This window comes from Podarcis filfolensis, assembly GCF_964270895.1.
Source record: "Podarcis filfolensis genome assembly, chromosome: 5".
NCBI classification, from domain to species: domain Eukaryota; kingdom Metazoa; phylum Chordata; class Lepidosauria; order Squamata; family Lacertidae; genus Podarcis; species Podarcis filfolensis.
The window spans coordinates 59,033,064-59,045,628 of NC_139608.1; the positions used below are offsets into that span (position 1 = coordinate 59,033,064).

The following is a 12,565-nucleotide window of genomic DNA, read 5'->3' on the forward strand; positions in this document are numbered from 1 at the left end:
TGATGAAAGAATAGTGGGTGCTGCCAGTGCAAATGAACACGGTTCTTCTGAAATATAGCCTAGAGCAAGAGTGTTAAGCTGTGTTCATATGCAAAAAACCTTTGTCATGGATGTCCCTAATTCTGAGGAGTCCTCTAATTGATGGATCCTCTGGTCATGCGATGGAAGGTGGAACTGAAGATAAAATAACAAAAAAGCAGGTGTGAAGGTCATCATGATTGTTGTGTGAATGCATTGGAAACAGTTAAGCAATTTAAACCACAGTTAAGAAATTAATCAAAATCTTACTTAAGAGAATAAGGGATCAATCCTAAAATTATAACATTCAGCACAGTCAATGACAGTAGCTCAATGCAGATAAGGCACACCACATGCTAGGTGAACTGGGCTAATATATCCAGATTTCAATAGGTTTTTTAATATTAAAAATGTCGTCGAACAAATTCAGTACAGGGCTAGAGCTCCTACATATTTTATACTGAATACCCTTGAAAGTATTTTAACAAGGCTGTTAAGTCCCCCTCATAAATGATTCTCGTTTGGAAATGTTAGCACAATGAAGGACTTCAAGCAGGAGCAACTCTTCTCTCTCTAAAATTTTGATGCAAAAGCGTGATTTTCATATATGCACTACTATATCATCAAAGCTCGTTGTGATGGCACATGTTGAAGCAAAACCTTGATAGGATTGTTCAGTGCCTGGATGGAAGATTACCCAGTCATGCTGTGTATGCAGCCTCCAGTTGGGGGGGGGGGGAGAGGGATATAAATGAAACACATCCATGAAGGATGGTTGGGGTTTTGCCTGATGGCCCAGATAGCCACACATTCAAAGGCATCTTGTGACTCTTACGTATCTGTCTGACTTTTCAGTACACATATTTAACAGTGAAAATTTTCCATCACTATCATAACTCAGCTAAACACATCAACAGGATGCAAGTACTAAAATAAAAATAAAAATACAGCATCTGTGGCCCAATGTAAGTACATAAAAGGATCATGCCGGAAAGTGGTTTCAGTTCTCATTCCTAATAATTTTACTCAGAGCAACAAGCGCCTTCAGATACAGTGGTGCTCCACAAGACGAATGCCTTGCAAGACAGAAAACTCGCTAGACGAAAGGGTTTTCCGTTTTTTGAGCTGCTTCGCAAGACGAATTTCCTTATGGGCTTGCTTCGCAAGACGAAAACGTCTTGCAAGTTTGTTTCCTTTTTCTTAACACCGTTAATACAGTTGCGACTTGACTTCGAGGAGCAACTCATAGAACGCAGTGTACATAGTAGCCTTTTTTGAGGTTTTTAAAGACTTTGGTGATTTTTGAAGCTTTTCCAAAACTTCTTTTGCAGCCATTTGGTAAGTTAAGCTTTTAAAACTTTTTTGGCGGGTTTTGGATTTTGGGTTGGGGTGTTTGGAATTCAAGGACTTGGTGTTGGGGAGGGGTTTGCAAGAATCTGGAAGCTTGTGTTTCTTTTCCTGCATTTTTATGATTTTCTGTGACCATTGGGCCACTCTGTTTTTTAAAAAAATTCTGGGTTTGAATTTTGAAATGCTCTTTACAGTATGTGTGACTTTAAAGAGCACTTAATAAACTCTTGTTGTACCAAATTTGGCTTTGTTTGGACTTTTTTTGACCATAGGAACGCATTAATTGATTTTCAATGCATTCCTATAGGATTTCGTGCTTCGCAAGACAAAAAATTCGCTAGACGAAAAAATTCACGGAACGAATTAATTTCGTCTTGCGAGGCACCACTGTATTGAACCACTTATGGAAGCAATCTCGATGGGCTTTGCATTGCACCCATACACCTAATAGAAAATGTCCACCTACTCAAAAAGATTTGCATTTCAGTGTGAAGGAAGAAATCAGCAGCCATTAGAAATGAAATAACAGCAGACTGATAGGGCAAATAATCTACCAAAGATGGTGGATGAATTCAAAACAAGAATACTAATGTTCCCAGAGCTTTTGCACATGCACGATCTAATTAATACTAATTGTTATTAGTGTTGTTATTTTTATATGGCATGTGCAGGTCTGAGGTTCAGGAGATAGCTGAGGTTTGAATGAGGGATTCAACCTTGAGCCACCCTGATAAAAATACAAAGTCTTGAAGGAACAATAGCAGTCATGAAGCTTGGGATCCCAGCCGAGGCTGCAGTCCTATGCACCGTTACCTAGGAGTATTGAACACAATTGGACTTACTTCTAGGTAAAGACAGATGGGGTTGTGTTATAAATGCAGATGAGGGACCTGCCCCTCTGGCATTTTTCCTCCTAATATTTTTCTTTAATCAGCCAATTTCATCTATGGAAAAAATGGATTTTCCTTTCTCTTTTATTAATGAGATCAGCACTTCCTCGCAGTCATGCTGCAACAGTGCTACCAAAAAGATAAAGCTTCTATAAGAATGTGTGCCTGCCAGCAATTACCATAGCTAGTAAAATCTATATTTCAAGTACAATTGAGGACTGACAGGAACATGCCTAGGATTTTCTTTTTTGGAGGAAAGAGTTCTTTAGCTCAGAAAAACACACACACACAGCCTTTCCACAGCAACATAAACATGCACAAGAGCTACACAGATTTTGATGTTCAGCCTCCAGCGGCTTTATAATGTTCACCCACCATTATTAAATCAATACCCCCTTCTTTGGGGAGGAAAGGAACAGTTTATGGGGAATTTTGATAAAAACAAAACACCACCTGAAACGCCAGTTTTTACAGTCGGATCTTCCTTGGATGTACAACCACCTTTTCTGCTAATGCTCTTTAAAGCTAAGTATATTCTCGCTCCTCATGTGGTGCTTGTTTTGAGCAGAGAAAACAGCTCCATCCTTTTGTGACAGAGAAAAGCTTATTTCTTCAAAGAAAGAGGAAGAAACAACTACAGAAGCTGTTTTGCTTTAGCTGGTGAAACGAGATCTAAGCACATGGTTACAGAAAGATGCTTCAGTTCACAGGGAAAAGATTGCTTTCTTCACAATATGCTATGGAGCTCATTAGTATATTATTTACCCACAATACTTACAAGCTATCCTTCTCCATCCTATTTGGGAATGTTTACAGCAGTGAAACTTGAAAAGGCTCCATCTTGTTTGCAATTCATTTGCACTGCAAATTTGTGACTGTGGTACGTAGAGAAAACAAAGTCACCCGGTAGTCTTAAAATATTTATTAATTAAAAAAAAGTTAAAATATTTGTTTATACAAAGATGAGACTAATCTCATGCAAACTCTTCGCATACAGTAAAAATAACTCAAATATTAGTAGGATGGATTTACAAAATAACTTCTTTATAGTAGCTTTTTAATAGAGAAGTGCTGCGCTGTTCAGTGTGCTTGGAGCACCATCCAGAATAATTTACTTACAAAGCCATTTCTTTTCTTTTTTTTTAAAAAAAAAGATTTATACATTGTTCTATGGGGAAAGGTGCCAAGATTTTCACACTCTTCACTATGGTTAACAATTAATACCTTATTACTACTACTACCCATAAAACTAGACTTAGACCTATGAACATTGAGTAATGATATCCTCAATACCACTGAACCTTGGGACCATTGATGTTTAATGTACAAAGCTGCCCAAACATTGCTGTGCAGCAGATTCCTAAGCGCCTTTACTAGGAAGTAAGGTCCAGGGAGCTCAAGGGTTCCATACTTCCAAGTAAGGATGCATAGGAGTACAGCCGTAGATATTTTTTCTTAAATGGTTAAAGAAAAAAAAGTATTGAGATCATTATGGATGGCATCTGCTTCCGCTTAATTACAAATCACATCGGATTTAGAATTTGTGTATATTACAAGTAATTTGCATAATTAAAACAATTAAGGGACTGACATATCATGGTAATTAGAAATGCATCAAACTTGAATGTTGTACAAAAGAGAGCTTCAATATGAAACATTAAGTCTCTGAGAATGAAGTATCCTACAGATTCCTGCACAACAGTCTTGGACATACTTGCACCGAACCTTCCTCTGTGCACAGATGGCAATTTGGGTTGTCTGGCTTTCCTCTAAATTGCTAGGATCCAAAACTCAAAACGGTGACACAAAATGCATGCCATTCATTTCTTCCGCTGTAGATGCCACAGTATTTGACTTGCGTTCTTTTCTGCGTGTCTCCTTTTTATCTCATTTTCCGTAGCCGTATCCTGTTCTCTTTGTCTCTCTTTTTAAGGATAAGTATGAATTGGTTGAAAAAATGCTCCTGGTCTTTCTTCTTCTGAACAAGCCGAAACCGCTGATCTGTGCCATATTTCTCTGCAAATTCCTTAAATGTTGTCCTGGGGAGCAAGTGGGGGAAACCAACATAAGCTACATTTTCACAAAGCTCTTTGTTTGTCAATATATATATTCTAATTCTTTGGCCCTTCATTATACGTTCACCTTTCTGCATTGAACTCATTCTTAATGTGTCTTGTCATTGTCAGTAATGTTGGAAGTAGAAATGTGAAAGCCAAAATGTTGAAGTCTCATTGATCTACCCAACTTCTCATCCCAAGCCATTATTTTCATTCTGCAGAATGTAGACATACTTATCGATTGCAGGAAGCTTGATTAATAATTAGTTCACTGTGGACCATCCACAGTAATTGGATAGGATTCTCAAAAATTAAAAATGTAAATTCTTCTTTAGCTTCAGCCTGCCAATCGGAAGGATGTGACCCACATAATTTTAGCTGGAGTTAACAACACTATAAAAATTTACAAGGCGAAGACTTTTGTCAGACTCCATTTAATGAAATGCCTTTTGACTCCAAACTGAGAAATGGGGATTGGATCTATTTATTTTATTTTATTGCCATGGACCCTTAGAAGGAATAAATCAGAGGCATAAATCTAGCATAGATGAATGGGGAATAGTGTGATTTTAACATATGGAAACTGAAATATTCGCTTATATTTGTGTTCCAAAAGGTTTAATTTTGTATTAATGTCTTTCCTGTGATCTGTTCCCTGGCTATGAAAGCTAGCCACTCCTGAGCTTCAGTCTCAGTCCTCTTTGGATTCCCCACCCTCCTTTATTTTATGTGTCTGTGTGTTGCCTGAGGGAGTGCAAGCGGGCAGACCTGTATGGGAGACCTTGCTATGGAAGTTCTTTGGCTGCCATATTCGGAGCCAGGGAGGAATTTGCCAGCAGATTAATTGGGTCTGTTTGAAGGCTTTGCCTCCTTCATGGCAATTATCACAACTTACTGGCGGATAAGGCATTGGGTTGGCTCACTGGACAGGGAGTGGCCCTACCCTGCTCCACACTATCAGAGTATCCCCTTAGTGAAATCCTAGGGGAGGGGCTCCTTGTCCTTGTTGGGGGCTGATGGGCCGTAGCACCCCAAACAGTGACCGTGGGAGGTTGCGCTGGTTTGATGCATGTGGGACAGCCCTTAACCTTGGTCACCCATCAACCAGCAGTCGGACTGGTTGATTTCAGGATACTTTCCCAACGCCTACACCAAAACCTGTTCACATCTGTAATCAATAAAACTGTGGCCTGTTTACGCCCCAATACTGCTGTCCTGTTTTACTGCCATTGCTGTTATGTTCAGCCTCCACCTGCTCGTGGCTTCACTGTGCCTGGGGCTGCAAAACCTGTGCTATATAGGACTGAAGCTAATTGCTTCAGGCTCAGGGCAGAATGGGTTCAGGGCACACAGAGACAGAACCCACAGAGGTGATTGTGTTTGTGCAGAACCCCTATGTTGCTTTTCATGAAGTTGAGCCCCTAGTTAGCTCTTATCACTTTAATCCTGGGGTAGGTGCAGTGACCATAAATACTGCAGCAGCTCCCAGAGAGTTTTGTTCTTATAAAATGAACACAAATCTGCCCCTGCCATTCTTGTCTAGCTATCACATTATTCTGGAATGTTTTCTGTTAGATTGCCAAAGGAATACTTTTACTCATACTATCAACAGAAGCTGCAACTATATTGTTTATATCGGTATCTGACGGCATGCACAATTCTTTAAAATGCTAGTTAAGAGACAACCTTCATGTTTTATTCTTTATATTTGTAAGATGAAGCTTCATTATCATAAAGAATCTATCTTGATGATTTGCAAATTCCGTTAAGAGAATCACATTTTTTCACGAAGGGATTCTCAACAGCTTTTATGGAAAACAGCTTAGGAGAAGCAAGTAAGCAACCATTCAAAATCTTACATTTATTGTACAGTACTGATGATAAATTCTTATGTGGAAATAATTTGGGTTTTCTCAAAAGGCCGGCAAAGGAAACGCTTTACTGATTTTGCATTATAAACACACTCTTGTACTTATACACACTGCAAGCACTAATCACATCTGCAATTGGGTTCCTTAGTCAAAAGCATAATGAACTACTGCAATGGATTTTTAACAAGTTGTTTAGTATGATATGAGAAAAGCTACGGATCAAATTTAACATATGACTATGAAGATCTCAATCAGCACATTGGCTCTGATACTTAGTGCACCAATATATGAACATTTTGTGACTATGGACATCAAACACTACATCTATTATAAAAGATACACCTTATGTATATAATCTACAGAGATGCTACTGGCTATAAAGTTTAGATCTTCCTGCATGGTTGAGTTGAGAACTGAAGGAAAGGAGAGTTGGTGAAGACTAGCACTGAACTGACATTTCAAGATTGTCAAAAGTTCAGCCTGAATTTGGGGAGAGGTACAGCTTACTGGAACACCCACACAGTTCCAGTTGGCGGGTGAACATCTGGGAGATATTCTGGGGGGAAAGATGGCTACCACAAAATGGCACCCACCAGCAGAATTTAATGGCCTATGAATGAAGTCGTGGGAAGGAACATAGGAAGCTGCCTGAGACTGAGTCGGGCTCATTGGTCCATTTAGCTTGTTTTCACTGTCTGGAACTAACTCTCCAGGGGGTCAGACAGGTCTCCCCACTCCTACCTGGAGATGTTGGGGATTGAACTTGGGACATTCTGCATGCAAGACAGATGCTCTACCACTGAGCAATGGCCCTTCCTTATGAAATGGCTCAGGATATGTTACCTAGTCCAGAGGGGCTATTGTGGGCACCATATAACAGGATTTTGAGGTTTCATATGCAGTTCACCATAAAAGTTTTGAAGTTTGCCTATAAATGTGAATTGAATCAAATTTCTCCTCATCCTTAACCACATCTTAGCTTCTAGTTCAAGGTGCACTAAGCACAGCTATTGTGCAAAAGCTTTAAACTATAATGGGGTTTCCTCAGATGTGCCTGGAGTTACAGGGCTTGCCGCATTGTATCTAGTGCTTCAAATTTAAAACAACATATTCGCATTCAGCATTGCATAGATTTCTAGGCCAAACAAGCATAACCCAATTCTAGTTCCATACCGTGGTGATAATTTAGATTCCTCCAGAAGCTTCTTAAACTCTTCTTTGGCTAGCAATAACTTATTTTTCTTTTCCTTGTATTCTTCTCTTATTCTGGTCTTGACAAACTGTTCAAATATCTTAGGTGGAGAATAAGAAAACAAAAGTCACACATAATTAAATTTGCTAAATTGGTTGGTGAAGTTCATATTGGCTTCTAGAACAAAGGTGGTGAACCTGTGGTCCTTCAGATGTTGAAGGCAACAACTCCTGTCACTGCTGACCACTAGCCTGACAGAAGTCAGAGTGAACAGCTTAACCATCCCTGTTCTACAGACAAAGCATGGTTCTGAAGCACATCTCCTTTCAGTCATTGGAGAATGGGGACTGACATGAGAGCGTTTCAAAGAGAAACCATGAGAACCTCATTTATTTTGTCTATGGAGAGTTGTTTTAATCTACACCCACCCATACAACCACACCAAAAAGCAGCAGTATATAGTATAATAACCAATGTATTGTTATTAGCATGACTACAGTCCTATGCAGTGTCCTGGGAGTGAGCTAGCCTCAGTGCAGCTTACTTTTGACTTCATTAGCTCAACCTGTAACTCACATTGAGCTCTAAGCAAAACATCTTCATCTAGTTCAGGCACCCCCAACCTTTGGCCCTCCAGATGTTTTGGACTACAATTCCCATCATTCCTGACCACTGGTCCTGTTGGCTAGGGATCATGGGAGTTGTAGGCCAAAACATCTAGAGGGCCGCAGGTTGGGGGTGCCTGATCTAGTTGCCTGAAACACAACCTTTAACTTTTGATTAGAAATGCAAACAATCTTGCAAGGCACTAGCTGTTGGTGTGATGTAGGAACCCCAGATGTTATCTTTCCTTTTCCTCTGGAAAATGTCCCAGAGCTGCACACATTTACATTCCCCCTCCACTACACCACTGATCAGCAACATCTGAATCAACTCTTGAAATTGTTTGTTCTAACTCCAGGGGTTTCACAACAGCTTCTTGGAGTTTAATCAGTGAAGGTTTCGAGACAAAGCTTGTGATTCAGCAGTTGAATTCAGGTTGGACAAGGTCCTGAGTTCAGTTTAGGGTGTGTATTTGGAACAAGTTTGTTTTTTAAATGGAATGAATGAGATCTTTTTAGTCCATTTGTTACAAGCTGAACCCAAATGTGCAAGCAACTCAAAATGTGAAGCTATGGATTTGGTGCAATTTGGTGTCGTCTTTGCTATTTTCTTCTTGTTTCAATGGATGGAGTGCTAGGGGAAAGCAGGGGGTGGGGAACTGACTTATTCTGTAGCCATCATAAGAACGCTTGAACATATGAAGATTTTGCTGGATCAGGTCAGTGGCTCATCTAGCCTGACATCCTGTTCTCACCATGCCTAATTAGTTGCCTATGGGAAGCCCAGAAGCAGGGCCTGAATGCAATGACATGCTCCCCTCATTACACTCTGATAATCTGATGTTATTTTCTTAGCCTGTGTTTTGGGGCAAAATAATGATATAAAATATGGAAGTTATCGACAGTGGAAGAGAATTTGGTTCTCTCATTGGAATCAATGGGAATCAACAGAAATTGGAATGGCAAAAAAGAACCAACACTATGAGAAAGCAAAAGGAAGGAAGTTTTCAATCATGAAAATGAATAGAGCAACAAAACTGTTGCTGACATCACCCCCCCCCCAGTTCAGTTCCCAGCAGTTCTAATCAAGAGGATCTAGGTGCCAGACTTCAGGGGGAAACTCTGCAGGAGGCCTTAAATAACTGTTGCTGGTTGGATCATACAGCACTGGGCTCAATGAACTAATGTTTGGCTCTGTTTCATAAGTTCATAAAGGGACTGGCAAATTGCTGGTAGGCATGTAAATGAAGCAATGCTATACTTTTTGATGGCACCTAATAGTAATTGATTTGACAGGTAATATCTGCCTGCAAAGGGAAATTGCTTCACAAAGACAATTTTACTTCTGTGTGCCTTAGTACTCCTAGTGTATGTTCCCCAAGGCTCACGATATCATTTCTTTTACATCTGTAGAGTAATCATTGTTAATCTGCTGTGACCTTTTCACAGTAATTGATCTGTGAGATGAGATGAAATACCAATAAAACAAGAGAAAGTTCAATCCACAATCCAATTCTGATCCACTTAGTTCCAGGGTAACTGGCTTTCTGCGGAAAGATTGGAGAGGAAGTAGCTTGATGGTTGTTCTAACAAATGTAAACCCGAGGCTTTTTGGGCAGGACTGGAGTCACCATCTATGTATGGTATGGCATGCAGCTGAATGTTGTAGCTAATTAGATGTTAAATAACAGTAGACTGTTGGGCCTGAACCACGGGCCGAAGGCTAACGAAGCAGTTTTCTGGTTAATTGCAGCACCATGATTCATGACTTGCTTGATTCATGCACTGGCATAACAAATTGAAAAAACCATTGGTCTAGAAGGCTCATTGCAAGATTCATTGAAGTGACTCAAGTGAGCACATTTGCAAGTGGAGTAATTTGAGGGCTGGCACTTAGATTGTAACTTGACTGGGAGCTACCACAGATGAGCAGCAGAGCTCATATTTTCCAGAAGGTCCCAGGTTCAGTCCCCGGCATCCAGGTAAAGCTGAGAAAGGTTTCTGCCTGAAAAGTTGGAAACCTGTTGCCAGCCACTGTAGACAATGCTAAGCTGCATGGACCAATGATCTGACTTGGTATAAAGCAGGCACATGTGCTCATCATATGGTGCATATTTTAGGGAGAAAAGAGCATGTGCTGAATGGGAATTACAGAAATGTAGCTCAACTCAACTGATTTAGAATAGCCTATTTTTATATTTCATACCAACAAATGATGTCCTCCTCCCCATCCAACTACGGGTAGTGGGCAAATGGAAGCAGGCTTCAGTCCAAGTATCCCTATCTGCACATGAAAACTGCACATGGAAACATGTATGTGATTTCCCAATCCAGCAGCTATGATGCACATTTAGCCTTGCAAATAAATTGCACCTGTACTGATTAACACTCTAGGAATGGGGTGGTGGTAATTTTGGACTTCCCCCAGTCAGCTCTCCCTGCAAACTGCCTTATTGGCATATCTATGCTTCTTCGCCAGGGCCATGCATACACAGCTGGATCATAGCCATTCTCTTCTGAGAACAGCAATAAACGAACTATTTTCTGTTAGTAGAGCAAGGATGTCTTTTAATTATTTTTACTGAACCCATCTCAGGTTCTTTTTTAAAAAAACAACACCACATCAATGTACTTTCCTTTTGACTGTTCTTGAGACTGCCAAAGAATAATATGATAAGGGGCCCACTTTAATAGTTACAGGAAAGAGCTTTCCATGAGGTCAAAAATAGATGACCACATTAAGTTAAAATTGATAAGTGGCTCATTATCCCAGCACCCGAGCCCCTAAATGCAATGCTATTTCTAGACCCCAAATCCACTCATTTGTTGAATATTTTGCTGTCGGGAATGTAGCTTCATTGTGGGCAGAGAGGAAAGCCATCTGTTGGGACATAACGATCAATAAATAATTCCGAAACGGCAATGCAGCATGGGGATTTGAATTTAATCAAAAGAAGCCCATTCCTCAGATAGTCTCAAGGGAGCTGCGCCTAGTTATTTGCTCCGTTAGCAAACAAATTCTTGCGAAAGTTCAACATCTGACTCGCTGGCCTTTCATACAACAGAGAGATAATATGAGAACAGACCTTTCTCTATTCATCGACAGGCCCTTCCAATAGACAAAGTGATAAATCTGCCCTTTTCAAAGCCCTTATCTACTTAGGGGAAGAGGCCACATCAATAATACAACACATAATTTGCCAAATAGTCTTTCATTTTTAAATATAATCGGTTTAATCAAGTATTATTGAGCTAAGTGGGAGCCTGGATGTAGCAGGGTTTAGTCCTGTCCCCAAGGTTATTTAGCCCCATGCTGAGGTTGCACACATTCTCTAGGCCCCTCCCATGTGGTAAGATGGTGAACTGCATCAACAGGGAGTCTGTTGTATCTGTGGAGACTCCTTGCATGATTTGGAGCCCTGATACAAAAGGCTCCCACTGCAGAGATTCACTTTCATCAGATAAGGGACCCAGAGAATCACCATAACATCAAAGGTAGCGGGCTAAGCAAAAATAACTGCAGCTCTGTGTTCCCTTGTAGCTCAATATATGTTTGAAAAAGACTCTCTTCTACCTGCAATCCAGAGCATCAATTAGAATGTCAGAATTCTAATGCATAATGTGCATTATGCATAATTCTGCATAATGTGTCAATTGACTTAGTTAGTAGGAGGCCACCTCTCACCCACATTCTAATGGAACACAACTATGGCTCTGAACAACCCACAAATATTTTGCATCCTAATTCAGGCATGAAGGTTTAGCCACAAAATCTAGTGTTCTAGCTTTCACCTGTCTCTAATTTTAACTTGTGTAGTGCTTATTTGTACGAAGAGTTGCTAAAGGTGAGATGATCAATCCTGCAATAAATGTTAATCTTTCCAGTTGACCAAAAGGAGGACATTTTTAACACTTCATAAAATTTCCTTCTCTGCAATTTGATTACCCTCTTTTACTAGTAGGAACACAATTTTAATCTTCTATATAAAGAAGAACTGAAAATTGCTTTTCATAGTCATTTTCCTTGAGTACGTAATATATTCCACAAATGAGACCCATGTCACCAATGTTTCAAAGCTAATATCTATAGTATAAGCTTTATCGACTGTTCATTAAGCAATTTTACTATATCATGTACATGCCTGATAAATGAAAGGCGCAATAAAGCTTGATTGACTAGGCACGGTCTAGACTGTGCCCTTGCTTAAATCACTGAAACAGAATACAGTGTTCCCCTTGCTGTATAAAACCGTCTTCTAAGTGCATTGTTAGGTTACAGTTTCAAATTCCCAATTATAATTTTACCCTAAAAATGGTAGCCATTCTTTGCTAAAAGCAAACACATTTTAGATATGGCTCACCCCAACATGATCACTATGCAAGGTGCTCAGTCTCCTCATGAGTTTGAGGGCAAAGGTCTGAAGTAGGAAGCCTCCTAAATTCATGGGGGTTCCTTTTAGGATTTTGAACTTCTGCACCATCAATTTTTAATTACACTGGGAGCTTCAAAGGTAGACGGGGGTCTCCACTCAGTGGCATAGCATGGGTTACCAGCATCCGGGGCTGCGTGGGAAGGAAATGGATG

At 40.1% G+C, this 12,565-nt stretch overlaps 1 protein-coding gene across 2 annotated transcripts in view; it reads right to left on the reverse strand.

The window, feature by feature from the left end:
• Window positions 1–3,242: 3,242 nt before the first annotated feature.
• The window catches only part of TCERG1L (transcription elongation regulator 1 like), a 165,493-nt gene continuing 156,170 nt past the window's right edge, over window positions 3,243–12,565 (reverse strand). For both annotated transcript variants that reach the window (XM_083616958.1, XM_083616957.1), the window contains exons 12-13: window positions 7,360–7,478; window positions 3,243–4,297 (exon numbers count right to left, since the gene is read on the reverse strand). In XM_083616958.1, coding sequence (XP_083473084.1) covers window positions 4,141–4,297; window positions 7,360–7,478 — 276 coding nt within the window. In that variant the 3' untranslated portion in view covers window positions 3,243–4,140. The remainder of the gene's footprint in view (window positions 4,298–7,359; window positions 7,479–12,565) is intronic.